This window comes from Serpula lacrymans (assembly GCF_000218685.1).
Source record: "Serpula lacrymans var. lacrymans S7.9 unplaced genomic scaffold SERLAscaffold_1, whole genome shotgun sequence".
NCBI classification, from domain to species: Eukaryota; Fungi; Basidiomycota; class Agaricomycetes; order Boletales; family Serpulaceae; genus Serpula; species Serpula lacrymans.
The window spans coordinates 4146269-4173261 of record NW_006763290.1 but is presented as its reverse complement, the minus strand read 5'-3'; the positions used below and the strand labels follow the sequence as shown (position 1 = coordinate 4173261).

The following is a 26993-nucleotide window of genomic DNA, read 5'->3' as shown; positions in this document are numbered from 1 at the left end:
GCAGCTATAGCATGCATTGCACTCAACAACCAAATAATGCAATAAAAACAACACAATAATATTTTTTACTTCTAGCAACAATAAAATGTAGGATACATAGATAGAAAACAAGAAATACCATCCAGCAGCATGCTTAACAATAGTGACAGTGCCTTCTAGGGCTTCAAAATCAATACCAAAATCTTCATCTTTTATATGATCATCATCAATCCCTAGATAGTGAAGATTTGCCAGATTTCTATTTTGATAAATCAGTAGCTGTAAAAGCTAAGGCATTAATGCTTACAAAATGTCCTGGTACAAGCCTTCTATCATTTTCTTCATCCAGATAGGACTTTTCCTTTGAAGAACTGACAACTTTATGAAGTAGTATTCCCACATAACCAATATTCAAAACAAGTCAACGTAAATATGTAACAACTTACCTGGTTTTGAAAAAATTCTCTGAGAACTCAAGTGTGGCCTTGTTGCCATTCATGTATGCTCTGAGTGAACATTCAATCTGAAAGCTTAATAAGATAAACACCTGGATAAAGAAGGCCAGAACTTACAGCTGTGGTGATAATTGCAAGTAGGGCTAAAGGGATGCCTTTGAAATGTTCAGGGTAGCGCACAATCTTGAAGATCTGATAAGAAAAAGGTTTCTGCTTGTTAAATGTTCTAGCCTTAAAAATGGTTAGAATTGATGTCAATATAGGAGAACAATAGCTCACCTTGATGTCAAGATCACCATCAGCAAATGCACCAGTCTTTCAAAGCCATATTACAACTTCCTTGATCTGAGCTGGCGCCATATCACCAGAAATATGGTAAGCACCATTGATCATAAGACGAGCTTTGGCTACAATTTCTCCCTGGACCTGGGCAACAGCAGACCAAACCTAGTAAAAAGAGTCATTGATTAATATGATATTATTAGAGGTTGTGACACATATATAGTCAATTAACATGTTTTGGATTTCTTCATTGCTGTTAACCTCTAGAAGCTTGGCTTGTAAATCTTTTCGGCCTTTTGAAGCATTGATAAGCCTTTTGGAAGAAAATTTGGAGCAGCAGGTAGGTGGAGGAAATCCTTCTTGTGTCACAACGTACAATCTCATGACAGCATGCCCAGCAGTAGCAAGATCCAGAAGATGACTGGGAAACATATCAAGGGTGATCCTATGCTTTTTCCCCATCTTTGGCAGTAAAAAAAGAGCTGCAGGTGTAGAAATAGAGGTAGAGTTAGAAGACATCCTGGACAAAGGTGTAGAAGATTTTCTGGACAAACTAGTCCTCTCCTGTATAACAACAGGCCTAGACTTGGGCTACTATATAGGCTGTTAGCTTTATGAATATAAGAAGTATTCAGAAACGTACTTGATCATCCAGAATGAGTCCATCAACATCTTAGCAGCATGTAAATATTTTCCTCTAGGAATGATTATATATCTTACTATCAGGTCTAGCACCCTCACCCTCATCATAATGATTGCTGCTTTCATCCACCTATGTGTGGCTTTTGAATTAGAACCCCTTGAAAATCTTCTTCATCAGATGCATTATCAATGGCTTGTTTTTTTATAGGAGGGTTTGATGGTGTAACTGTGTCAATGTCATTAAGATCCTGTTCTTCTTCTTTTTCCATATAACTAGCTGCTCTCTTTCTCATTACTGAGGGAGATGAGTGTATTCTTTATAAATCCAGAATACATGTCTTACCTATGCATTTGGCTTCCAATGCCTCTTTCTGAGCTGCCTGGGTAGATTGTACCTTGGCATCCATAGTCATGAGGTGCTAGTACTCCTCAGCACTTAAAGTAACTGCATTGTTTTGCCCCTTGGAGGCATAAGCTTTAGATTTACCCTGCCATCAAAGTTGACCAGCCTGTGAGAAAGTAAACAGAGAATCAAGTATAACAGGGAAGTGAAAATTTACCCACAGAGTTTAGGGCAGGCATTCTGGTCAGAATATGAATAACTCCTGACAATACCTCTGAGAATTGCTGAAAAACGCATACAGGAGTAGTATAGTAGTACCATAGACAGTGTATTTATGCAAAGGTCCTCATGGCTTCATTTTCCTGCCAGCCATTTCTATCAGCAGCCCATGAAACAAATTCATAATCAGTATGAAGTACTATGGATATTTGTTTACCTTCATAATGAAGGTTGAGATAAGTGAAATCAGACAACCTGAAAATTACAAAGTCCCCATGATTCAGCTCAATGACAAGGCCTGTCTCAACCATCACAAGAGCTGCCCCCCTGAATGTTCTAATGGGAAGAACCAGGCAAAACTCCTGGTCCTTGCTGTCACAGTGAGCCTTTGTCTGTACGTTGATATTGATGACCAGTGAGAGGAAGGGGGAGGCTGGGAAGTTGTGGTTTCCTGGTAAGATGGACACAATTTGCTCAAGCATCTGGCACTCTTCAGGCAGGTGGGTTTGCATCTAATACATTGATGAGATACCTGTGAGAAAATATTGAGAACCACTTACAATACCATGTATGTATCCAGTTAAACAGCTCTTTAAAGATGACCTTGAGGGACTGAAACATTTTCTGGTTGTCTTTGACATCCTTGAAGATGCATGGGATTATCTGCCTGTGGTTGGTACATACACAGCCAACTCTGTCAAGCATAGAAGAAGGGATATCAGATGGAGCTTTATGACCCTGTGGAGTGTCAGCAATAGGGAACATATTATAAATAAACAACTCCACCTTGGTACAGTGGTGGTTGTAGCATGACAAGTGAAGTGCTTGAAAGGTAGAGTCAGCACTGAGGCAGGTGTTCTTCTCTGTCAATAGATCTGGGGTCCCAAACACAGCTAGTAGGTTGTCTGTAAGAGAATTTTGTATTTTTCTGGAAGACTTGTGCAGATGAATGCCATTAGTGTCTCATCAGAGTTACAGATATCCACAAGGGAGCTTCAGACAAGTGAGAAATCAGCCATTGGAGATTTGTGAAAGATGTACTTGGGAATAGCATCCATATGTATTATAGCATACTGAAGATGAATTACATACCTGTGATTGCAAATTATCTATGTCATTAACTCTGTTGCCCTTCTCAGCACACTCTTGTTCACACTCTGTCCAGACATTGTTGGCTTGACAATCATGCTGTGAAAAGTGCTCGGAAATGTTTATTTTGAGGCAGTAATTGGTCATAGGCAGTGCATATGACTATCTTCTCCTTTTTGGCGCTTTTTTGCTGAACAGTCAGATGTTCATCTTCACTGTCCCTTTCTGAAGGTTCCAGATAGTCTTGTGAATCTGATAGAGGAGGGCTGTAAGGTCTAGGGAGAAAAAATGCCATTGGCGCAAGGAGCTCATAGCCAAGCTGATGGAGCAGGATATGGGGGTTAAGGCTGGCATTAACAGTTGTATCGTAAAATGACACCCAATGTTGAGCATTCTGATTGTGTAGTGTAAAATTGCTGTGTATGAAAAAAATCAGGCAATAATGGAATGCAAGAATGAATGAGTGACTTACTTAAAAATCACCAATTAAAAAAGTCTGTTGGAGGATGCAATATCAGTGCAATCAAACTCCTGATCAACTTGGTGTTCTCAAAGTGTTGATGGGGAGAACATTGAGGCCATACTGATTACTGCTTACTGCCAATTGGATGCCAGTCTTGAAAAGTTTGTTTGCTGGGCTTTGTTGGGAGATGGGCGACTTCTGCATTGTAGATACCGTTGAGAGACTGTCAGGTATGGAGTTCAATGCTAGAGAAAGTATAGCGTACTAGATCAAATTCATCAGATGCTAACAGATATCAAAATGACTCACCTCTGACATTTTATCACCAGCTGCATGTAGTTTATCATCAACAGGAAGTTGACAACGCAAATGTCCTTCCCATTTGTCTATGCCACTAGGATAGATCATATTTTGACTTGCCACCCAGGTGGAAAGCTCCTGTTGAGGGATAGGATTGTGAGCTCGCTCACCTTGACCCATAGAGGATGTTGAAGACGTTAAAAACATTGAAGATCCATAGGCAACCAGTGCAGACAAATTTAAGCGGAAATTGATGAGGTTTGGTGGTAAGTTTTGGCTGTTGTTGAGCAAATGAAGTAGAAGCTCCAAGTTGTGAGTATGCATGTCAAGAACACGGACCAATACCAATACCTTGGTGTTGGATACAGATAATCTCATTTCTTGATAGTTGGCAGTACGTCCTAGCATAGCAGGTGCTTGAGTGCACCAGCACCTGCTATTCTGGGACATACTGCCAAAACCCCACTATGGATGCCAATTGTCCTGCCAACATGCAAATATGGGATGTGCTCGAGTGCCTGCACACTTCCCTGTTACAGATATACTGCTGCAATTTGTGACAGGTAAGTCCTGAAAAAGTAATATCAGATTTTTCAAGTTATTCTAAGTGCAATACGGAACTCCCTCTGGAGATGGAAAAGGAAGATAGAGAAGGGATAGCGGACTACCAGGTGCGTCTTTCCTTCACCTTGCTGCTGGATATACAATAGCTTCATGCCAAAGATGTCTACTACGTCCACATTTATCACTGCCATATCTCCAATCAAAGTATTTTTGGTTAAAGATGATATCCTTCAAGCGACCCTCCCTTATCAGATCAAAATGTTAACCATTGGCCAGTGAGTCCACTTTTTGCAATAAAAACTCTAACTAATTGTTGTCTTGTAGAGGAGTTCATCATTGACTAGGACATCTAGTAGTTGACTTCACTGGAACTGTCACTAGGTCAGCTGTGAGAGCATCTGATATTTGAGAGGTGCAGGCTGACAACTGATATGTGAACAAGTGAATAAGGATATGCATCATATATAAAGCTCCTTCACTGAAAAGTTCTTCATCAGTAGCTTCAAAGATATACTGTATATCTGATGTATCAACAAGCCTCACATCGCTTGCGTTGATTCCAGCTTTATCCATTGCAGTATGAATTTCTGCTATGTAGTGAAGCATGAGGGTATAGATAGGTCTTACCATATATGTAGTGACATGTTGAGTATCATCACTGAAAGGACCCATGGAGAACAAACTTGAACTCAGGGAGGTTGGATTTGAAGGTGACTTTTGGCTAGTATAGCATGATAAACCTGGGAACATTTTATAGTAGTGGGCTGGAATAGTTCTTGCGGCAGCTAGATCAATATTTCAACAGTTCAAAAAGATGATACTCACCAGAAAAGTGGGAGGATTCTGATACAAGAAGTGTCCAATAATACAAGCAGGACTTTTTTTGAGCTCTGGGACTAGAGTACACATCAGTCTGAACTGGGAATAAGTAGTCCTTGATATGAATGATTGGAGCAGAGATATCAGTGTAAAGGTAGAGGTTGAATCAGTTCACCAGTGAATTGGAGTCCAACTTGAAATGGTCCTCTGGGCTCCAACTTGGACGTTAAATGATTTTCCAGCAAATTTCTTTGTGCTAATTTTTCGAAGTGATTGTTTGCAGGGTGTGCTTATACCGGTTTGGCTGTCAAAATAATGGAGACAATTCTCCAGCGCCATTAATACAATTGCGAGTCCAAGCTAGACATTGGCAATCATTCAGCAACTTGAATCCAGAGTCTGCAACACTGTGTTTTCTCCAAATTGTGTGATCTACCCAGGCTAGTAGCACAGAACACATGCACTAGTGTGTTCATTGATTGCTGCTATCAGAGTGATATTGTTCATCACAGTCACAGTAGTAAACCCAATGTTGTGATGTCTAAGTTCTGGCCTCACTACTACTACTACAGATCTTCTTGCATTTTGAGTCTTTCTCTAGGTCAACAGTTACACCCAAGGTTGTGGATCATGGTAACATGGGATGTCATTGTGTTTATCTGTGAGAATCACCTCATTCCAACTTGATGGTATGTAACATCCAAGTCCTCGACTATAGGCTAATCTCTCTGTATTATGGACAGATTCCACTTTTTATTGTTTGAATATACATCTACTAGTAAAGGTTGTTATATACTGATTAATAAATATATTCTATCCTATCCCTTTAGCTTTGAGCAGGGACACTGTGTTTTATACCCTTCAGCTATCACCATCATCTTCCTTCCTGGCCCAACACGCCAAACCTCAAGGGTAAGGACAGGCCCCTCAGACTTGCAAACTGTGCGTGATTTCTTTTACAAGATATCTATCATGACCTGAAAACAGGGTTCAGCAGACCACACAATAGCAAAAAGATCAAAATTACCTTCTCTCAGTAAGCATTGATACTTGCCTATCTTGCTCCTTCTTCTCCTGATGAAATTGCCTTAATGCTTTTGCGCTTGCTTCAAAGATCTCTAATATGGACCAGACTGGTATCCCTGTAAAGACATGCAATCCACTGGGTGATACTATTGTGATATCATTGAGCATATCCCAACCTCCCCTGTGCAAAAATCTCTTCAACTCCTGCATATGCCCACGAGTCCTAGTGATGTTGAGAGTCATGAGAATGTTGCCAACACATGGATATTCTAGAATCGGGTACGTCTCAACATCCAAAGCATCTAACAGCTCAATGAGACATTTGTCATCTGTAATCAATGGTCATGTTGAGGGTGTCGAGTGTCTCTGGTGAGTCCTTCTCCTGCTTTCTCCCCATTTTGTGGAGACCACCTGTCTTCTATACTCTGGCATCTTGTTTTAGACTCACTGTGAAGATATTACCAGGCATTGAGCATGGTGAGTCTAGCTTGTGTGTTAATGCGCTGGGCCTTGTGCTCACTTTTATTTTTCTTGAAGGATCGGCAAACTTAGTGAATGTGGAGTATCAGAATAAAAGACAAGCTGAATGAGGTGGGCATGGATGGCAACCTACAGTCGTTTTAGGTGTGAGGTTCTATTTGTAGTTCACAACATGCCAGTTATTTTGCTGGAATTGTAAGTCTTTGATAATTTTTTTGTGTCGCTAATTTGTTATCAGTTTTAGCTCTACGAGAGGTTTTCTGGTACGGCCGGTAGTAACAGCACTTCTCATTTTTGGTTGGGGCGGTTGAGTGTGGACGGCAACAGAGATTATGTTGTTAGAATATACTCTGACATACCAATACTCCATAGGATAATACCTCTGATTTGTAAGCCAGCCCAGTATGCAGCAGCTATTCTGTGTAAGACGTCCGTGGTTGCATGTCATGTTTAAGATCCTACATTGTATAACCTTGGCCATATAGCTCAATTGGTAGAGCAGCTGGCATGTATCCAGAAGGTTCCAGGTTCAATCCCTGGTCTGGTTATTATCCAATTTTATCATATGTATGGTAATTGGTGTTGGACTGCTTGTTACCTACAGTAAGGTAGGTCAAGCATGGACCTAATATTAATAGTACTGGGCGCCAATCAAGGTTAACTTGAAATGTTTGCCATTGCCGCCATGGATGAGATAAAAAGAGAAGCTCTCAATGTCTCTTCCCCTTCGTCTTTTGCCCTTCTCTCCTGTTTGTCATGGCCTCGGTTGTTTCAACCCCTCTCCCCTCTCCTGAGGATGAACATTGTATAGACGACAAAATGCGGACCAATACAGCCATCAAAGCTGGAACAAAGCAAAGGATTTTAGCCCTCAAAGAAGAAATCCAGGCCTTGAAATCTGGCGTCTTGAAGACTAAAAGGTGAGTGATTGGACTTACAGTTGGCTAATACATGCTATTGATAGAAACAAATGTCAGTATCAACTCTTGGGTCAACCAAGGTTGTGGGATCTGGTGTCTGGTATCACTGTTGGATTCTATCAGCGACATGGTAGCGGAACACAATTGGCAAATTTATGAGCAAGGTGACGAAGAGGATTTAGTGCAACCTCAAGATTATAGTGAAAAGTAAGTGTTTGTATCTTGTTTACAGAAGCAGCATAAAATTTAAAAAATAGTGAGAATCATACATTTAGAGGGTTTAAGGAACTTGTATATTATATTTCTGCCCTCAAGAAAAAACTGAATGAAGATTTTGCAAGTAATAAGGAACTAGCTTCCATCTATAAGCAAGTACATTTATGCCCTGCCTTCTCTGAGATAGTTTCTTAACTACAATATCATAGTTATGAAAGGATTGAATGGAGCACAAGGCGACAACACTGGGAATATAAAGCCTGCAGCAGTGCAGTGGCTTTCAGAGTTATTCCTTGCATTATCTACTACTCCTCTTGATCCTCTAGATGAGGCTTTTTGCACAATCTCACAGGTAGCCTTATTTGCCCTAGTGAGTATGATTGGAGCAATGCAATGTATGTTTTCTCAACTGTGTTTTTGCTCACTCTCACTTCCTCTCAGCATCAAAGAACAGATTTGTGACCACCACCCCAAATATCTGGTCACAGCAAAATTGTGGCCAACCTTCATGTATGTTGATTATAAGTACAACCCCGAGGATAATGAGAAGGGGTTATTCCAAAGCACCTTATTGCTCAGAGTAAGCCAGTCTCTGTGTTATCTATTCAAGAGATCTAAATGATTGATACCATAGGCCTACAAATTTGTCTTTACATCGCCCTCCTCTGCATTTTCTGTACAAATGCCCCAGATGCAAATCAGCCAAAAGTCAAACTTGTGGACATGTAGCATCACTGCATGCATTCTGTCACGTTTAGGTCCATAGCCTATATAGCAGTCCAAGTAAAGTGTACATTCATAACATCAAATCATACTCATGCTCTTTTGTAGCTTTGTTTTGCGTTGTCAAGTGTAGGATCATGGCGCGTGGAAGGCGGGGATTTTAACTACCAACAGTTCTATAACAATATACCCAACTTCTTCAAAATGCCCCCAGGCCCAACTAGTAAGGCCAAAATTTAAAACCTACTTTTATGGTGGAACAGGTATGATTGTTTTTTATTTTTTAAATAATGACATGTCTGATATTATATCCACAAGCTATCAAGAACACATCAGTTGCACGTTTAGCTGCTCAGTGTGCTGCTAAGGAAACCCACTCATCTCAAGCTAGTTGGATATTTTACTCTAGTGTAGTATTAGTTATGTGTGCTGTTATTCTTTATCGTATGAAAAATATATTATTCTTTCACTACTATGAAGTCGATGGATTGAATAATGCATGGGTTATATATTACCTAGCAGATGCAGATCTCATATGTTATGGTAGACATAGAATAACAGCTCGCCCATCGTTTGTAAAACTTAGTAAGAGCTCAATTAGAGGCTTGCAAAACTCAAGGCCTTGTATCCTTGTGAATCAATGACCACAATGTGAAATATTCAAAATTGTGACTCGGCTGCTCAGGGTGTTATAACGCCCTTACTATTATAGTGAAGCTGAACAACTCATGTGGTGTAGGCTAAAACTTGTGGAATATGGTAATGCTCACCGACATTTATGTGGCAGTGTAATGACTGGTTGGCTTCAGCCTATCTTCAAGTGATTTTGAATGCCTACAATGATTTTCTTGTACGTTCAGGTTTTCCCCAGTCTTGGCCTTATGATTATCATGCCAAAATGCTTTTTATGATCAAGTTTTCTTTGCATTAGCTATTGTAGTTTAACTTAATTCCACTGAAATACAATGTGTAACGACCAAGAGTCTGTTACTCTGGCGTACAACTAGAACCAACTATAGAGATAATGATAAGGGAGTGGTTACCCTTTAGGCTTCAACAAGTAAGTTGTGAGGATACAACAGGAGGACTCACTAAGGAGTCTCCTTGATCTATTGGGGTATATATACTACTACAGGTTTGTTTGTACATATGTACTATACAGTTTTGATGAAGGCAGTGGCTGATGATGTCAGAGGGTGCAGCCCATGTGACCAGCTCCGCTGCGTGAGAGACTTGTATCTAAAATAGAAAGAAAGGCAGTGCAGCACAAGAAAGTGGAGTTTGAACAAAAGGGAAAGTGATGCATAGCACGGAGTGTAAAAACTACAGTAAAAGGTTAAAGAGGACAATGAAAATTAAAGGTCCAAAAATGTGTTATTGTAACACAATGTGTCTTGAATTTGGCACATATTTTCTTCTGTTTCTGACTGCAAACAGAAGGTTGTTGATGGTACATAAAACTCTGGAAAGTGCTGTCCATATCCTAGAACAAGCCAGCCAACTATATAATTTAGATGACATTACATGGCTGTTGGATAGGTGCCAATTATGGCACTTGCGCTCAAATCAAACATTTTTGGGCAGCTATCCCAATCTGTCTTTCCTTTAGATTGCTTTGTATTGTTCTGTAATAAACATTGTTGTTCAGTTTTGGCATTATTTTTGGGTGGACTTTTCATGATTTTCAAGATGCAGACAATACAAACATTCACCGACAATGATTGCACAGGATTATTGCAGCAAACATCGGCTTAAGTATTTGCACACATGATTTGTCTCAATAGAACTTAGAAAATAATTGGCATTGCCAATATATTCTTTCCATCTTTTCTCACTACAAAATTGCATAATAATTATTACAACTTGTGAGATTAATCCACATTTGGGTGAGTCTACATACACTTATAATATTTCATAACAATGGCTGAGATTAGTCTCGACTAGGTAAATCACTTGATATAAAAAGAAGATTACCAGACTTGAAAATTACTTTGAGATAGCTAGATTAAAGAAAAATATGCGACCAGTGGTATTCAATACCCATATCACGTTATTCTTTCTCTCCAGTGCAAGACCGTACATTACCACAAATATGTACCCTCTCAATATGATATTGATGCTGCCTTGAGACCTTTCCCATGCGAATCTACCCTTATAAAAGGTCTTATTTGTCTTTATGAACAAGCCCATAATAATTACAGTTATGATAGCTATTTTTTGTTTTACAAGCGCTTACAAAAGCCATGGGAAACAAATCTGATTTTGTTGACCTTAACTGTTTTCTTTTCCAGTAAGTGTGGATGGATCAATAATCAATTATACAGCTCATGTATGACAGATCTATCTAGCAATGTTACTCGTCCGTATTCCAGTCAAGAACATGGGGAAAGTTTTGCTGGTGAGTCAAACATCACTTTACTTTTTCCTTTGCTAACATTTACTTCTTTGTTCATTGTTTACTGGTTGTTGTGGGTTGTTTGGTTGTAACTTGGACATTTTTGTATTTATATGGGCTTTCTCCAATGATTGTGAACTATAGTAAACCTTGTGGTTGATGATATTATTGATGTGCGAGAAAAAGGTCGCACAGACAGATCATCCACAGCCCGTTAGCAAAAGAGCTTTTAGTTCACTGATTCAGGAATGTAAAGCACCAGATCACCTTTGGCCTGTAGGTAGTGATGTTGTTATTAGAATGAATCACTTGAAAGAATTCCTCAACAATTATTCACATTTCACTGTAGCAAATTTGAGGGCTTTAGCGAGAGCCCATTCTGTGTGTGCTGGACATTTTGCTGTGAAGAAGACATTGGTATGGGATTTACACTGTCATGCATGTAGCAACATTTGTTGTGGCAGAAACATATTAGTCTTCTGTGAACTACTGGTTGATCGTCAAAATAGTGAGACTGGTTTTCCTCTCAATGACAATGACACTGTTGATGCACAGCAGCAACAGAAACACATGCAACAGAGCGTTGTGAGGCAGTCGAGGCGTGTCAGAGCACATTGTTTGCCAGTGTTCCCACATATGTGTAGCTGGAATGAGCAGCTTAAGATTATTTGTGAATAACAAAATAAGATGTTTATTTCTCACCAACAAAGAAAACTGTGCACTGTCTGTGCATAATGTTACATGGTGGGAGGACTATCTTTGATTCATGCGCAAGATGTTGACATTGCTCTCTTGTGCAATCTGTTTCTTCCACAATGGGTCCTACCCACTTTGTAAGATGTTGATGTTTATGGTGGAGGCATTCTGTATATCAAAGGGTTACATAATCCATGGGCGTTGGACAGCTGTTGTGGATAAACAAGGTCAGCCACTTGATTCCCTTGCAAATATTCAATATTATGGGCAGGAGGCGCTTCCTTGTTATTTGAGACATGCATTCAATTCCGCTTCAATGTTTGAACAAGCTATTATTACCTGTGCACATTGCACACATATTTTGTACCTTATATCTGAAAAACAAAGCAGGGGCAGTGTCGCCGCTTTTTCTCCAAAATACCTTTGAGGCAATGTAACAAATTTACCCCTAGATTCTGTGAGCCTCTGAGACATTTTACCACCTTCATGTGAAGAAATATTGTGGTCCATGTATGCTTTGTTTGTCAGCTTGGATTCTCAAGTGATGCACAAGAATATTGGGAGACTCTCTCCTGTTCTTGTGGGTAAACAAGCTGTACATAACATGGTTAATTTCTTGATAGAAGAGAATCCTTGGTACTGCGCTGCTAGTGTGCAGTTGAGTGAAAACAATGTATAGGATTTATATTCTGGAATGTCACAGACCGGTATGCCTGTTGCTGTTAACATTAATGTGCTTCCTCGTGTTCCTGGAGGGGATGGCAGCAGTACAACAGCCAATTATATAGATTGTATGGACATCAACTCACCAGAGAAGAACTCTTCTGACAGTTTTATGGATGCAGTGGGTTATACATTAGGAGATCACTCACCTGAATCATATTGACTTATAAAAGCCAACGCACTTGCGTATTGCCTTGATGGCAAGTATTTCCTCCAGATGCATAGTGGATCCAAATTTTTGAATGACCACAATCCTGGCATGCTCACTTTAGTGTTTTTGCACCTGGATCCTTGGGGTATAAGAGGCTTTTTTGAACCTAACAGGACAAAGGATCAATACATTTCATTTAACAGGCAGCTTCAATATCTGCTTCTCCAACATGACTTGCCTTTTCCGGCAGATCCGAATTCTGCCTATGTTTGTTTCAACATTATCCAGAAGTGTGATGTCGCACAACAGGCAATGTTCTGTCTCAGTTCTGAGCATCATAAAAAAAATTGGTAGAGATGTTGCTGAGTACAGTTCCACCTTGACCAACTTGATTAGAAAATGGGTAATCCCAACACATCGCCGTCAAACAAGTACCAGAAAAAAGTGTTAAAACTGCTTACACAATTAAAGTTGACGTTGAAAGAGGTGAAAGGCAGCATAGGGTATAAACTTTGTTGTCAGAGTGAAGTATGTGCATTAATGAAGAAGTACAGAACACCAGCACTATTCAATACAATTAACCCTAACAATATCAGCTATCTTTTGCTTGGCTTTTTTGGAAACATAGTGCCCAATGATTGGAAAGCCATGACTTTGTATGAAAGGTCAGCTTTTGTCGCCACTAATCCTGGATCTGCGGCTAGATTTTTTGATTCAATGCTGCACAATTTTATCAACATAATCCTTAAACATGGAAAGTCAGAGGCTGGATTGTTTGGTGATAGTGAAGCATACTATGGTATGGTAGAGGCTCAATGTTGTGGCACCCTTCATTGTCACATGCTGATCTAGTTAAAAGGCAATCCCAACACACAAGAATTACATGATAAAATGCAAAAAGATGAGACCTACAAGCAACAAATTATTGCATGGTTAGAGTTTATTGTCTCTTGCAAACTGCCTGGGATGGAAAAGATCTTACATGAACTGAATGGAACAACTTTGTCTAAACCACTGCGTCCAACAGATACTGTAGACCTGCGCCTTGAAGAAGGGGATATTTTAGAAGATGATATCTAGAACGAGCTAGATTTTCAACGGGATTTCCAGGAAGTGTTATAATTGACATACTAGTACCTACTTACACTTACTTTTTTGTACTTTTACTTTTATTTTTCCAAGTCACATGACTTAGAGCAAATTGGATCCTGGAAGCTGGAGTTAGTGTTGGTTGGCCAACAAAATTCACGCTGTCCCCCATCAAGGCAATTATCTGGCTTTACTCTTGAAGGTGAGTGTTAGGTGTACTGTATATCCGTGTGATATTTCATCTTTGTTTTTCTGTTACTTGATTTGACTCCCAGCCCCAGAAAAAATATGTGCGCTTCAATGGGAAAAAAGTCTCAAGATATCCAGAGGCTTTGCATTTGCTGGAGCACAGTTGTTAGTGCCAGAACAAATTATAGGCATTGTCAGCTTCTAGCACCTTCTAGGGTCAAGGCATTTTCTCTGTATCTTGCACACCATAGACATGAAGGGCCTTCAATCTTGAGATTGGGTGTACGGGAATGTGGAAGTATAAGCTCCCCTTATAAGAGTATAACTGCGTGCATTGCCACTTCAGCCACAATGAATATAGGACCAGCACCAGAACTCTAAGAGAATACATATTCATCGACTGTACATAATACCATGCCATTGTGTGCAGGACAATGGTGCAATCAAAGGGCACAGATAGATGACAACAACAGTGGAGATAGGACTTCAGAAAGTGACACTGATACATCATCAGGTGTAGAAGAAAAAATGGATGTAGAGGCGAAGATAGGCTCCACAGGCTTGTTTATGTGACATAAGGTTGGAGAAAGCCTTGAACATGATTTAATATCAATTGATAAATATTCATTTTTACTTGAAAAAAATAGTCTGAGGCTCATTGACCCACATCAACTAGACAGTGGATGAGTTGAGCAAGACTGATAGGCTCTTATTGCCCACCTTCACTCTCAAAGTTTGAACACATATGATAGAGGAAGCATCCAACAAATTACCACTTGCTTTCACCACAGAACATCTACCATTTTACAAGGAAACCATTTTGCGTGTTTCTTTTCTGCCTATGACTAGTATTTTACAATTGTTGCCCCAGATCCTGCATATGCTACACTGGTCTTTATGCCTTGTTAGATGCATATCCTACCTGCAATTCACCGAGATGTGATTCAAAAGGGACACCATGCAAGAGATTTCTGTATATCATATTAATTCCCTGCCTTATTTCTTTTCTGAGGAATCCGGGGCTTGCAAAAAAAATGCAGTACAAGAGCCAAGAGCACAAGCATGAGCCTGGAGTTATAAAAGATACAATAGAAGGCAGGTTGTACCGCAACCTGCTTGACCAGCCAGTTATTGTGGATGGAAAGGATTTAGGTCACAATTTGTTTTCAGATCACAGAGACATTGTGTTCAATTGAGAACTTCTGGGAAGTGTCTAGCCACTTGCTGAGAGCTAACAGGGACAGAACTAGAGTCCAGTATGAGTAACTATATTATCAGAGAGTACAGAATGTGTACAGTACCTAGAGTCCAGTATGAGTAACTAAAGAATAGGAATACTGGACTCTGCAATACTAGTCCGAAGTTTTGTAAACAAAGGTAAACAAATCAGCCACAAAGGCGAAATTATAGAATGCTCAGTGAATACTGAACAATACAGCAAAAAAAATAAAGAGGAAAGTGATTTAGAAAGAAGGGAAAATAGATAGCACAACTAGGTGCAGAATCACCAAAACTAACACATTGTGGGAATTTCAACTGATGGCTTGCACCGTTCTGCTAGCACAAAAAAGCAACAGCTTGGTCTATTATCATCTTCAACTTCAACCTACCCCCCAAGCTTCATTTTCTGAAGGAGTATATTCTTTGTATAGGCATTGTTCCTAGTAATAAAACTAAGTGAAACTCAGCCGCTGCCCGAGAGGCTATAGAAATGACTTTATTATTTACCTAAGTGAAACTACAATAGATGTTAGTTTAAGGTGATCTCTAATAAATGTAATGTAACATACCTCAGCCGCTGCCCGAGAGGCTATAGAAACGACTAAGGTATTCCTATACTAAACCCCCTACTACTTATAGTCGGAGGTGCTACTTGCTACAGTATAATGACTCCTAGGAGAACAATGGTTACTCCATGGAGTGGTGGCTATGCTCCATGGAGAACAATGGCTGCTTTGGCAGAGACCGGGTTTATCCGGTTTTGTCACCTAGGTCATAAAAGCCAAAAGATTTTGATGCTTTCTTATGGCCCTTTTTCAAAGAGCTTCTGGAGCTTGCAACTGGAGTTTGTGCCTATGATGCTCTTGCAGCTGTTATCATAGCACTTCACACTTATCTCATTATTATGTCCAGAGACATTTCAACAATTTCCATGGTCATACACATCTGAAGCCATAATGATTTTGTACAATGTAGAGTGTTCAAAATCACCAGTGTACAAGTGCCAGATAGTTGCACCTGAACTTATTATGTCCCCCTATATTGTGGACGTCACAGCTTGCCCTCAACAGCCAATGACTATGATTCAAATTGCCTTCCTCTACAATCTCACCTATAAATGTTGGCTCAGGCTTGAGAAGTACAGACAGCGCCAACAGCAAGAGGATCATCTTTCAAAACTCTATAAGATCAAGGGGGTCTCCTTGCTCAGCCACATTCTATCCCTCTCATTTTTTCTTTCATTTCTATATGATTTTATGCATCTGCCATGGGAAAACATTATTCATAATATGGAACTTCTATGAACAGGCCAATACAAAGGTCTCAATGAAGGTTGAGAAGAGTATGAGTTAGACAAAAAGGTTTGGGAAGCTGTCAGTGAAGCACTGGTTGCTCCAGGGGACACAATACATGCATGTTATAAGGCGCACCCACCTAACCTAGCTAATCACTGTTCTAGTTGTACAGCTGACTTGTGGTCATTCTGAGCATTGTACCTCGGACTGTCCTTCTATGTCAAAAGTTCAAGAAACAGAAGTACTAAAATCATTTTGTTGATCTAGTAAAACTACTTCATATTTGCTTACAGTTTAAATTATCTAGAGACAATGTAGAGTATTTTTGGGGTGGTTTTTTTGCCTGGGTGCAGAAATATGAAAGGTATGTACTGATTTTTGTTGATTAGTTTGCTTGTTTTACACTGAACTTGTATATACTATCAATATTACCCTTCACATCTGAGTGCATGCCCACTGACAATCCATGCTCTGCTGCATATCGCAGACAGTATCAAAGTGACCGGGCCTGTATGAACATCATGGGCTTTTCCGGCGGGGGGGTTCTGTGGACACTTGCAACCGGCTGTCAAAAGCTGGCAATTTCCCTATCAATGCATTTTTTTCTCAGTATATTCTCAATAATGCCATGTTTTGTCATACACAGCTTATTCACAACCTAACTGAGGAGCTCCCTTTGCAACAGGCTCAAAAAATGACATTCCATCTAAACAATCCAAGTCAGAGCATGGTAGGTTATTCTCTACATCAACTACAAGAACTGAGTAATCACAATACTCTAGATTTGTTGTGCATTTTACTGCCACCCCACACAAAAACTCCTATTGATAATTTTCTGACCAATAAGATTTTTGCTGCACTTGCCACCCACTATGATACAACTGTGTCAAGATTAAAACAGCACTGTGGATCTCTTGAGGGCTTAAAGTAATGGGGGAAAGTTAGACATTTAGAGGGGGGAGATACTATGGTTACCATAGAGCTGTTGAGAGCAAGGAGCAATACAAGAGATAATATATTTATTAAGAGTACATTTTGTATTGTTTGTTGATTTGAGATCACTTACACACCACAGGAATAAAACAGTAGTAGCCAACCTAGCTTAGTTTTAATATGTAACTAAAAGGTTGACTTTTAGCCTCTATAAAACCAAGCTATTATATTTATAGTATTTGAAAAACCATATTTGTAACAGTTGTACTAAATAATTACTTATTATTTGTATAACATATATGTTGGTTTAATATCAGTATTTTAAATCCCAATTTGGAGTTTGTGACATCTATTAGCTTGCTGCCACACAAAAACCTAGTCATAAAATAGTCACACTAACCTACAAAACAGCCTTTGTTGTGGTTGCTGTTATGTGACTGTTATGTGACTATTTTGTGACCAGGTTTTTCAGTATCAGCAAGCTAACAGATGTCACAGACTCAAAGTTGAAACTTAAAATACTAGCAATTAACCCACTAATGTAACAAATACTGGTTTGTGGCTAGGGTTTTAGGTACAGTGACTCCAAAAACTATTGCAATGTTTGGCCTAAACATGGTGCACGAAGCGCACCACTAACAGGCATGGGAATTTTGCTTGACTTTGGTGGGGGTCAACAAAAGTACTTGGTCTTGGCTACAAAATGGTTCCTGGGTCATGTGATTTGGCCCAGTGTTTGTGGACATATGTTCATTTCAAAACAGCAATACTATTGCAGCCGTTTTTTCACTTTTGAGTTGGAAGCAGAGATCACAATAATATCATAGAATATATGGCTTTGTTTGGTCCTAAAAACAAAGATACATGTATAAACATTGTTTCTGAGTTTAAAAAAGTTCATACACTTCTTTATTCTCAACCACCATCATCATAAAATCCCTTTCTCCTGCTCAAAAGACAGATTCTTAACCTCCTTAATGCAGGTCAAACTGCTCACTCCATTGCCTCTACCACTGGTGTCCATGTCTCTACCATCTCTGAACTTCACTCCAAGGAGCATTCTAAGCTCCAAAAGTCTGTTGGAGGTTGTCCATCTAAGCTTTCTCCTGCCAATGTCTGCCATGCTATGTATCTCATCTCCACTCACAAGGCAGAAAATGCTGTCCAGATCACCAAAGCTTTTACCAACATCATCAACCAAACTCTCTCCACAAACACTGTTTGACAGCACTTGAAAAAGACTGGTGTAAAGGCTGTGGTCAAGCGGAAATGCCCTCTTCTCTCTGCCAAGCATCATAAGGCTAGGTTGGACATTGCTCATGCTCACAAATACTGGAGTGTGGAGGATTGGAAGAAGGTTGTATGGTCTGATGAGACCAAAATCAATCGCCTGGGGTCAGATGGACGCAAGTGGGTGTGGAAAAAGCCAGGTGAGGGGTTCAGTGATAGATTGGTACAGGGAACTATTAAGTTTGGAGGAGGTTCTATGCATATGTCCACAAACGCTGGACCGAATCACATGACCCAGGAACCATTTTGTAGCCAAGACCAAGTACTTTTGTCGACCCCACCAAAGTCAAGCGACATTCCCATGCCTGTTAGTGGTGTGCTTTGCGCACCGTGTTTAGGCCAAACATTGCAACAGTTTTTGAAGTCACTATATTAGCAAGCTAACAAATATCACTAACTTAAAGTTAAAACACCAAATAATAAAATTTAACTAGCATCAAACTAGCACATCTTTTATACAAATATAATTGTTTAAACACTAAAGAAAAAACAGTTTGGCTAATTAAGATTCAACCTTCCAGTTACATATTAGAAGCAAGCTAGTCTGCTTACTGCTGTTTTATTCCTGTGGTGTACATCCTTTTTGTTTAGTATGAAAGCTTAGTTGATAATAGTTTGCACACCAGTCTCATAAAGATAATGAATGTAGAACTGAATGCCTTTGCTACCAAAAGTCAACATATAGCAGAATCCTTGAAGAAAGCAAAGTTGAAACTCACTTTCCAAGATGTTATTCCCCAGTCTACCACAAATTCAAACCCATCTTTTGTTAGTTTTGGTGATTCTGCACCTAGTTGTGCTATCTATTTTCCCTTCTTTCCAAATCACTTTCCTCTTTATTCTTTTTGCTGTATTGTTCAGTATTCACTGAGCATTCTATAATTTCGCCTTTGTGGCTGATTTGTTTACCTTTGTTTACAAAACTTTGGACTAGTATTGCAGAGTCCAGTATTCCTATTCTTTAGTTACTCATACTGGACTCTAGTTCTGTCCCTGTTAGCTCTCAGCAAGTGGCTAGACACTTCCCAGAAGTTCTCAATTGAACATTTTTACTAAAGAGTTATGTGACAAACTTCCCCCAAAATGCCCTGAGGACCATGCAATTGAACTAGTACCAGAAGCTAATGGTCTTGACCGCAAAATGTACCATCTTAGCTGAGATGAACAACACTATTTAGATGAATTGATAGACAAAAACTTGAAGAGTGGATACATCCGGGAATCCAAGTCACATTATGCTTCACCATTCTTTTTTATAAAAAAAAAAGACAGCTCACTATGCCCTGTCCAAAACTATTGCAAACTAAATGAACTCACCATAAAGAATTTTTACACCCTCTCTCTCATATTGGAACTCATTGACAATCTCAAAGGTGCCAATTACTTTACAAAGCTAGTTCTTTATTAAGTGGCCTTTTTTTCTTTTTCATTTCTGCCATCAAGTTGACCTGTTTTTGTATTTGTGCACAATATAGATCATTGCTAACAGAAGGTACACTGAAATCTCCCAAACTTCTATGAAGTAATGTATTATCTGCTTCCAGGAGACCTGCCTGTTCCACCGTGTTTAGAGCAATGTGTGCATTTCTCAGCACTTGAGGGACACTGCAAACACTGTCATGTGTATTATGGGCCATAGTGTTGGTCTGCACTTCAGCGTAGAATCCATTTAAATCATCCACCTTATTGTCTAACAACGATGTACGCAAGGAATAACAAAACCTGATAAACCCGGTCTCTGCCAAAGCAGCCATTGTTCTCCATGGAGCATAGCCACCACTCCACGGAGTAACCATTGTTCTCCTAGGAGCACAATTGTACTCCTAGGAGTCATTATACTGTAGCGAGTAGCACCTCCGACTATAAGTAGTAGGGGGTTTAGTATAGAAATACCTCAGTCGTTTCTATAGTTTCTTGGGTAGCGGCTGAGGTATGTTACATTATATTTATTAGAGATCACCTTAAACTAACATCTATTGTAGTTTCACTTAGGTAAATAATAAAGTCGTTTCTATAGCCTCTCGGGCAGCGGCTGAGTTTTACTTAGTTTTATTAAGGAATCCATATTGACGGGAGGTTGCATGTAATCAATGCCCGCTAGTGAAGGATTGATCTGTTTGCTTCATCAATGATCACGCTCACTTGCATCTTGGGCATCTTTACACTCATTTTTGATATTCATATTTGCTATGACAATTTGCTGTTCAGGTTTGAATTGATACAATGTGAATACTTCCTCCCATATCTGATGATCAGCTGTTAGGTTGACAGTTTTCTCCAAGGTTTGAATAGTATAAGCATTGCACAACACCAAGCATTATGTTCATCTTGCATTTTATCAGGTTTAGGTATCGCTGTCCTGATTAAAACAGTGACTAGAGGTCTATCTCAAATTCTCATAAGGTGTGTCCCGTGTTGAGGATGATCTACATCTAACTTACCTTGCAGAAGCGCTTTCCTTCCAGGCCACTGTCTGCCCCGTGAATGAGCCTATCTTATGGTACCATTCTCCTGTACACTCTGAAGGCGCATATTTTCATGAGCGTGAAGGGTTTTTTGGTCCCACAAGCACAATGTATCAAACAGTTGTTCATGACTCCTACAACAATAATCTGCAAGTTCACTGGATATTGCCACTTTGTTGGGTTCTACAGACAGGAAGACTTGCTCTCCTTGTAGATCTTCCATTCGATCATGCCTAACAGAATCTACAACTGCATCAGTTTTGTCAAGGGTGTTATCATCCTTGTTTTGCAAATTGTCATTACCAGAAGTAACTTCTGGAGTTTCTTCATGAAGTTTTTTTCTCACATAACAGTCAAACTCATACCAGGACAAAAGTTTGAATGCATGACTTGAATACCAATCTCCTCCCCCCACCAAGTAACTCATTACTTGTTGGCAGGACAATTCTTGATGAGCCATGATAGCATTTATACTCTTCATGAACAAACTCTTGTTTTTATCAGAGTTAGTGGATGACACGCCCATGTATTTTAAGTCAATTTGTTTGATAGCATATTTCAGCGTGTCTAACCCCACATGCATAGATAGAGAACTTTTCATAATGTAGTAAGTCACATAATATACAAGTGCTTTGGCAGATGTCCAGAACTAATATATTTAATATCCATGTTGCATCTCATCAAGAACAACACTAAATCATTAAAGTTGTTTATACGAGGATGCAAACGTCTCAGCAGAATCAATTGCAACACAGGGTCTATTTCTGTAAATGATCCAGTCATTCCATTAATCCTCATTCTACAATATGAGTTGTCTCAAGAATCCCCTGCTTTCAGGTGTTTCCAGTATGTATCAGTATGCTCATGCCAGTTGCAAAGAACAGCTAACTCTTTAACAACTTCCTGTGGCAACACCAACAAGACACAGTCTTGGGGCACTGGAGCACAATGAAAACAACACTCAAAAGAAGAGGAAGAGGTGGGAGTGGTTACCCATTAGGTTTCAACAAGTTAGTTGTTGGTAGACAACAGGAGGACTTGCTGAGTCCCTCCCCATGTATTGCTCCTGTATATATACTAAAATACATGAGGTACTGTACAGTTGTAAATAAAGTTTAAAGTCCGATGTCTAGCATGTGACCGGTCACATGCTAAGTTTAGACGCTGGTCAAATGTTGTGTCACATGACTTGGTCATGTGACTATGAAAAGTTGAAAATGTAAAGTAAGGTAAATGGTCACATGACTGGTCACTGGTTGCTGAAGCTGTGAGCAGTCATGTAGCAATCCGAGTCATCAATATCCCACATACTGCTGTGAATGTAATGGTGGGATGTAACTGGGAGTTCTTGAGCGCCAGCCTAGGGACCACTTAATCCCTTTGCCAGGACTTATTCTTATTGACGGAATATGTAAACTTCACCAAAAACCTGCCCACTCCCACGTCCTACCATTATTATGTACTCTCAGAATAGATTCTGAATCATATACCTGGTCAATTTACACAAAGTATGACAATTCCTAATCTGATAAGCCTGCCTGCCACCTCCACCACAGTCCAAGTAAACACAATTACTAGATGGGCCAGAAAAACAATAGGGGGGAAACTAGCTTCTTCAAAAGCAAAGACTGTAACAAAGCAGATACTGCAGGAGCAGAACAATTATCTGTTACAAGAAATACAGAAACTTTGAGGTATTGTTACAATCTGCTTTGCTATTAGATCACATTTGACTCTAAAGGTATATTACCATCCATCTTTATAGTCTTCTATTGTTGACAGGGATAGGATTATGGATGTCATTGTCTCCTCAGATAATAGGACTGAGGTTTTCCTTCATAATGATAGTAGGAAAATATAGAGTAGATTCCACTTGTCCTATCCTACTGTTATACAGGGGTTTATATACTGAATAGGTAGTAAATCCAAGCTCAGCTCCAAGCTGGGTTTGTAAGTAAGAGCCAATAGTGTAAAGACCTTCAGGGTCAAGGGCGAGAGGTTTGTAGTCCAAGAGGAGTATTCTTTGGGGAAATAACAAGAATAGATCAAGGATGTGTGACCATAATATAGCTATAAGGAGTATCCTTGGAAGAATTGCAGATCACAAGGTATAAGAAAGGAAGAGGAAGGATAAGATAAGGTAAGGAGAAATGTGTACAAAGAGATAGAGGGATAAAATGTGAAAGCATACATATGGGAATATAGGGATAGTGGTGAGTGATAACCACTAGATAAAGGAATATAGTCCAATAAGTAAAGGAAAAGGCAAAGGATAAAGTGAGAGTAAATTTGAATTGTAACAGGTACATTTGTTAATCTGTACACATTTTATAGATTGGCCTTACATTACCATAGAACAACTATCCCAGGTAGCCAAGTAGTGCTTTGAGGTGGAAAATGCAAGAGCCAAAGTCAAGCAAACAAGAAAAGAAGTCAAGTGTGTGGCCAAGAAAACTAGGAGGCACTCTACAAAGAAGACATCATCTATAATACCCAAGCTAAAAGCTTCAGACATGTCTGAGGTGAGTGATAGGTTATGTTGAGCAGTGGGGTTGATTGACAACAAACATAATTACCTAACAATGCAGTTGAGCCCTACCTTCAAGATAACTTGCATTTTGACTGAGCTGAGCCTTGCTAGAGCACCATTTGTGATCTAGTTCATCAAATATGTCTTAATGTTCATGCAGATTACCACAATCAATTGCCGAGGAATTTGGGCAATCTTTTTAAACTTGTAAGGATGATTAATCTCTGAATAATAAGCTAAGCTAATGTGATATAGGCTCGCCGATTTCACAATGATTGGGCAATTGCCAAGCTTATCAAGCAATACCTTAGCAATCAACAAAAGGCTGAATCACATAAGCAAAAATTAAGACTTATTAACAGCACACAATAATAGAGGATTCACCACATTTACAATATGGAAGACAATGATTGTCCATGAATTCACAAGAACCGTGTAGGTAAGAAAGTGGTTCAAATTATTTATCTGCCAAGATAAACATAGACAGTAAAATATATCATTTTAATATAATCAGATCATACAGAACAAAATAGTACAATAATATACTCATTACAACTATATTTTTATCAGCCATGAAAAAGACAATACAAGCAAGTGGCATAAAAGTCCTTGAGCAAGATCCTAAAATAACCTAGGAGACTTATTGTGCTGGATGAGTCAGACATTTTGATGGTGCTGTCATTTGCCTTTGCATTGTAGCTGCCCCAAATGTGAGCACTGTCTGATAGTTGGTAGTCCGACAATAAAGCTCTGCACAAGCTGCTTGCTTTTTCTACTGTTATCTCCCATTTATTTCCTTGCAGGACGTCAGCCCATTGTGAATGATGCACTTAACACATCATCAAACAGATCTTGGGGATTAACTGGTCCGCCAAACTGCAATATCAAGGAAGTCATTTATGTTCAGGCCAAGACTAATGATAGGAAATTGGGAAGTGGACATGGGTTGTTACTTGGTGTGCAATAGCATTTTATAATTGCCAAGCAGTGTAAAATAAGTTGTGGCTGAAATGAATGTGAGTACTGATTTTCCACGTGTACTGGCTGAAGGAACTTGATTGTCACTGGCTGTGACAATTGGTGCACACCAACAGATGCAAGAGAAATCCTGGTAACCCATGTGTATGTATACTTGATTTTTCTGTGTGGGATCCTTCTTGTGTGTATAGACTTCTAGAAAATAAATGCCTTAGGTGCAAATTTTGGTCTATGCTTCAATGTCTTTGTCAAGCGCAGAATTTTTGACAAGAGTTGAGATGTAACTTTTATTTTCATTTTGGACACTTATACCATGCAACACTTTCCTTTTATTTTTTAACTCCACTTATATTTTTCAGTTTTTTGCGCTATGCAGCTTCCTTGTTACTTTTAGTTACAACTCTCTCATGTGGTGGGGCTGACTACAAAAGCTCCACCCTATGACATCATCAGCCACCACATTTACCAACTTTATAGTATATATGTACAAATAACCTGTAGTAGTACAATATATAAACCCCAGTAGATCAAGAAGACTCCTCAGTGAGTCCTCCTGTTTTTTACCCACAATTAACTCGATCCTACCCTAAGGGAGTCTACCCTCCTTCACTTGCCTTGCTTTGCTTGTCTTTGGTTGTGCGCTAGAGTATAAAAACTTTAGTAGTTACAGGTATGTGCAGAGGTGATTGTCTTTTGGGCATGGACAAGTCTGGTGGTGTAGGAGGTGGAGAAAGAGCAACATGGCAAGACAGAAATCCTTATAATAGACATAAGTTGCTTCAGAGTGCTGGACAAGCTGTGCTTGGAGTGGTAGCTGAAGTCAAGACTTTGTGCCTGGATTTGCAATAAGGTTCCACTATATTTGTCTAATTAATATTCAAATCAATATCCTGACAGGACAAGTTGATTGGATATTGTTCAAGTTTGCCTTGAGTAAGGGAAGTCATATATGAGTGGTGGTGTAATATGAAGAATATCAATTTACTTTATTTTTGAGACCAATGTGGGTTATTCTATTTACTAGCTAACTAAAATACTAAAATAATCAATTATGTTCATGGAACTCAAAGGACTCTGGAAAATGACTAAGTCCTTTATGAGTATCTGATTGAAATGTGCAGGATACCTATAGGTTTTGTGAAGATCTCCAGAACTGAACATCCAGGCAAAATCTGCTTGGAATGTGCTGGAAACAATTGGGTTTTTGGAAGATTTTCCAGGCTCCTCCACAGCCACTATTTTGAGAGAGGAGGATACTTTATTCCTTGCTCTTTCTCCACAGCAGCTGCAAATTAACATTTGTAAACAAAGGGTCACCACAGTGAAAGTGACATTCATCAGTGTTGGACCTTAAAATATGTGAAAACATCTTATTGACTCTGTCTTTTTTTGAGAAATACAGTGTTATTTTCACTGCGTGGTGGCTTCAAATCACCCTATTAAGGATGCAAGCAGAGGCAGATGTGATATCTGTTTCCAACATTTGAAGGATCATGCAGGAGAAGCTAGGAACATATCTATGTCTATGGCAGGTCAAGGTAGGCCAGATGCTTGCCAAGGGCAATGAAGATGATATCTTGAATGCAGGCACAGGCCTTGGCAAGACCCTCAGTCTCAAGATACTATTGCTGCTTAGAGTAAATAGCATTCAAATAATCATTACTCCACTCAACCTCTTGGGCCTACAGTACACCAAGTCCATTCAGAAAGCCAGAAAGCCAGCCATCGCCATTCACTCGAAGACAGCAACACCAGTGAGTTTCCGGGTAAGCACCTGTATCTTTTAATTGGGAATATGTCACAACAATTAGTTAATTGCATAGACAATTGGAAATCTTGCATATTGTGCCATAATCATCAGTCCAGAACAAGCCATAAAGTTGGGAGGAGAATTTGAGAAGCTATTGAGACAGCTATTATTCCATAGCTGTATAATATCAATTGTGTACTATACAGTTGATAAAAGCAGTGGCTGATGATGTTATAGGATGCAGCCCATGTGACCAGCCCCACTGTGTGAAAGAGTTTGTGCCTAAAAATAAAGGAAAATAGTGCAGCGCAAGAAAGTGGAGTTTAAACATAAGGAAAGTGATGCATAGGACAAATGTGTGAAAACTAAGAAAGAAAGTTGAAGCGGAGAAAGAAAGGATGTAAGTCCAAAATTTGTGTATTGTAACACTATATCCCCTCTGTTCATAGCGTAGAATATCTCCTCGTACAGCAAAACATATTTGTTGAATAACAGGTTATTTCCATATTGCTGATCCCTCAGAGCCATTGGCTAGTCTCTCACGTCTCTGATGTTGCCATTGGCAATATATTATTCTGTGAGGTGTGTGGCCATGGTTTCAAGCTGTTCAAACATTGGTTTACTCTTTGCAAATTCTTCAAGGGTGGTGTGAGCTGGATTCCGTTCCATGGCATAAGCCCTTCAACAATTGAGGCGGTGGCATATACTTGAGTGTCCTATAAGCAGATGCATGTGACAAAAGCCAGGTTTGGTAACAAATATGCCTGT

The 26993-nt window shown here is 39.4% G+C and overlaps 2 protein-coding genes across 2 annotated transcripts; one reads left to right on the top strand and one right to left on the bottom strand.

Moving 5' to 3' along the window:
* Positions 1 to 205: 205 nt before the first annotated feature.
* SERLADRAFT_404822 (uncharacterized protein) lies at positions 206 to 4222 on the bottom strand (the record flags this gene model as incomplete). Its single annotated transcript, XM_007312638.1, has 20 exons — positions 206 to 238; positions 287 to 350; positions 426 to 526; positions 552 to 665; positions 768 to 881; positions 978 to 1029; positions 1093 to 1178; positions 1360 to 1388; positions 1489 to 1653; positions 1702 to 1753; positions 1846 to 1867; positions 1919 to 1985; positions 2138 to 2432; positions 2605 to 2658; positions 3013 to 3108; positions 3173 to 3403; positions 3608 to 3736; positions 3782 to 3866; positions 3943 to 4049; positions 4112 to 4222. The coding sequence occupies 20 exons, from the start codon at positions 4220 to 4222 to the stop codon at positions 206 to 208; spliced, it is 2007 nt and encodes a 668-aa protein (XP_007312700.1).
* Positions 4223 to 6833: 2611 nt separating this feature from the next.
* On the top strand, positions 6834 to 8760 carry SERLADRAFT_404821 (uncharacterized protein; the record flags this gene model as incomplete). The annotated part of the gene is made up of 11 exons (XM_007312637.1): positions 6834 to 6856; positions 7034 to 7050; positions 7147 to 7233; positions 7473 to 7581; positions 7639 to 7788; positions 7857 to 7921; positions 8007 to 8167; positions 8252 to 8377; positions 8432 to 8505; positions 8556 to 8580; positions 8629 to 8760. 11 exons carry the CDS (start codon positions 6834 to 6836, stop codon positions 8758 to 8760), a joined length of 969 nt encoding a protein of 322 aa, XP_007312699.1.
* Positions 8761 to 26993: the final 18233 nt, after the last annotated feature.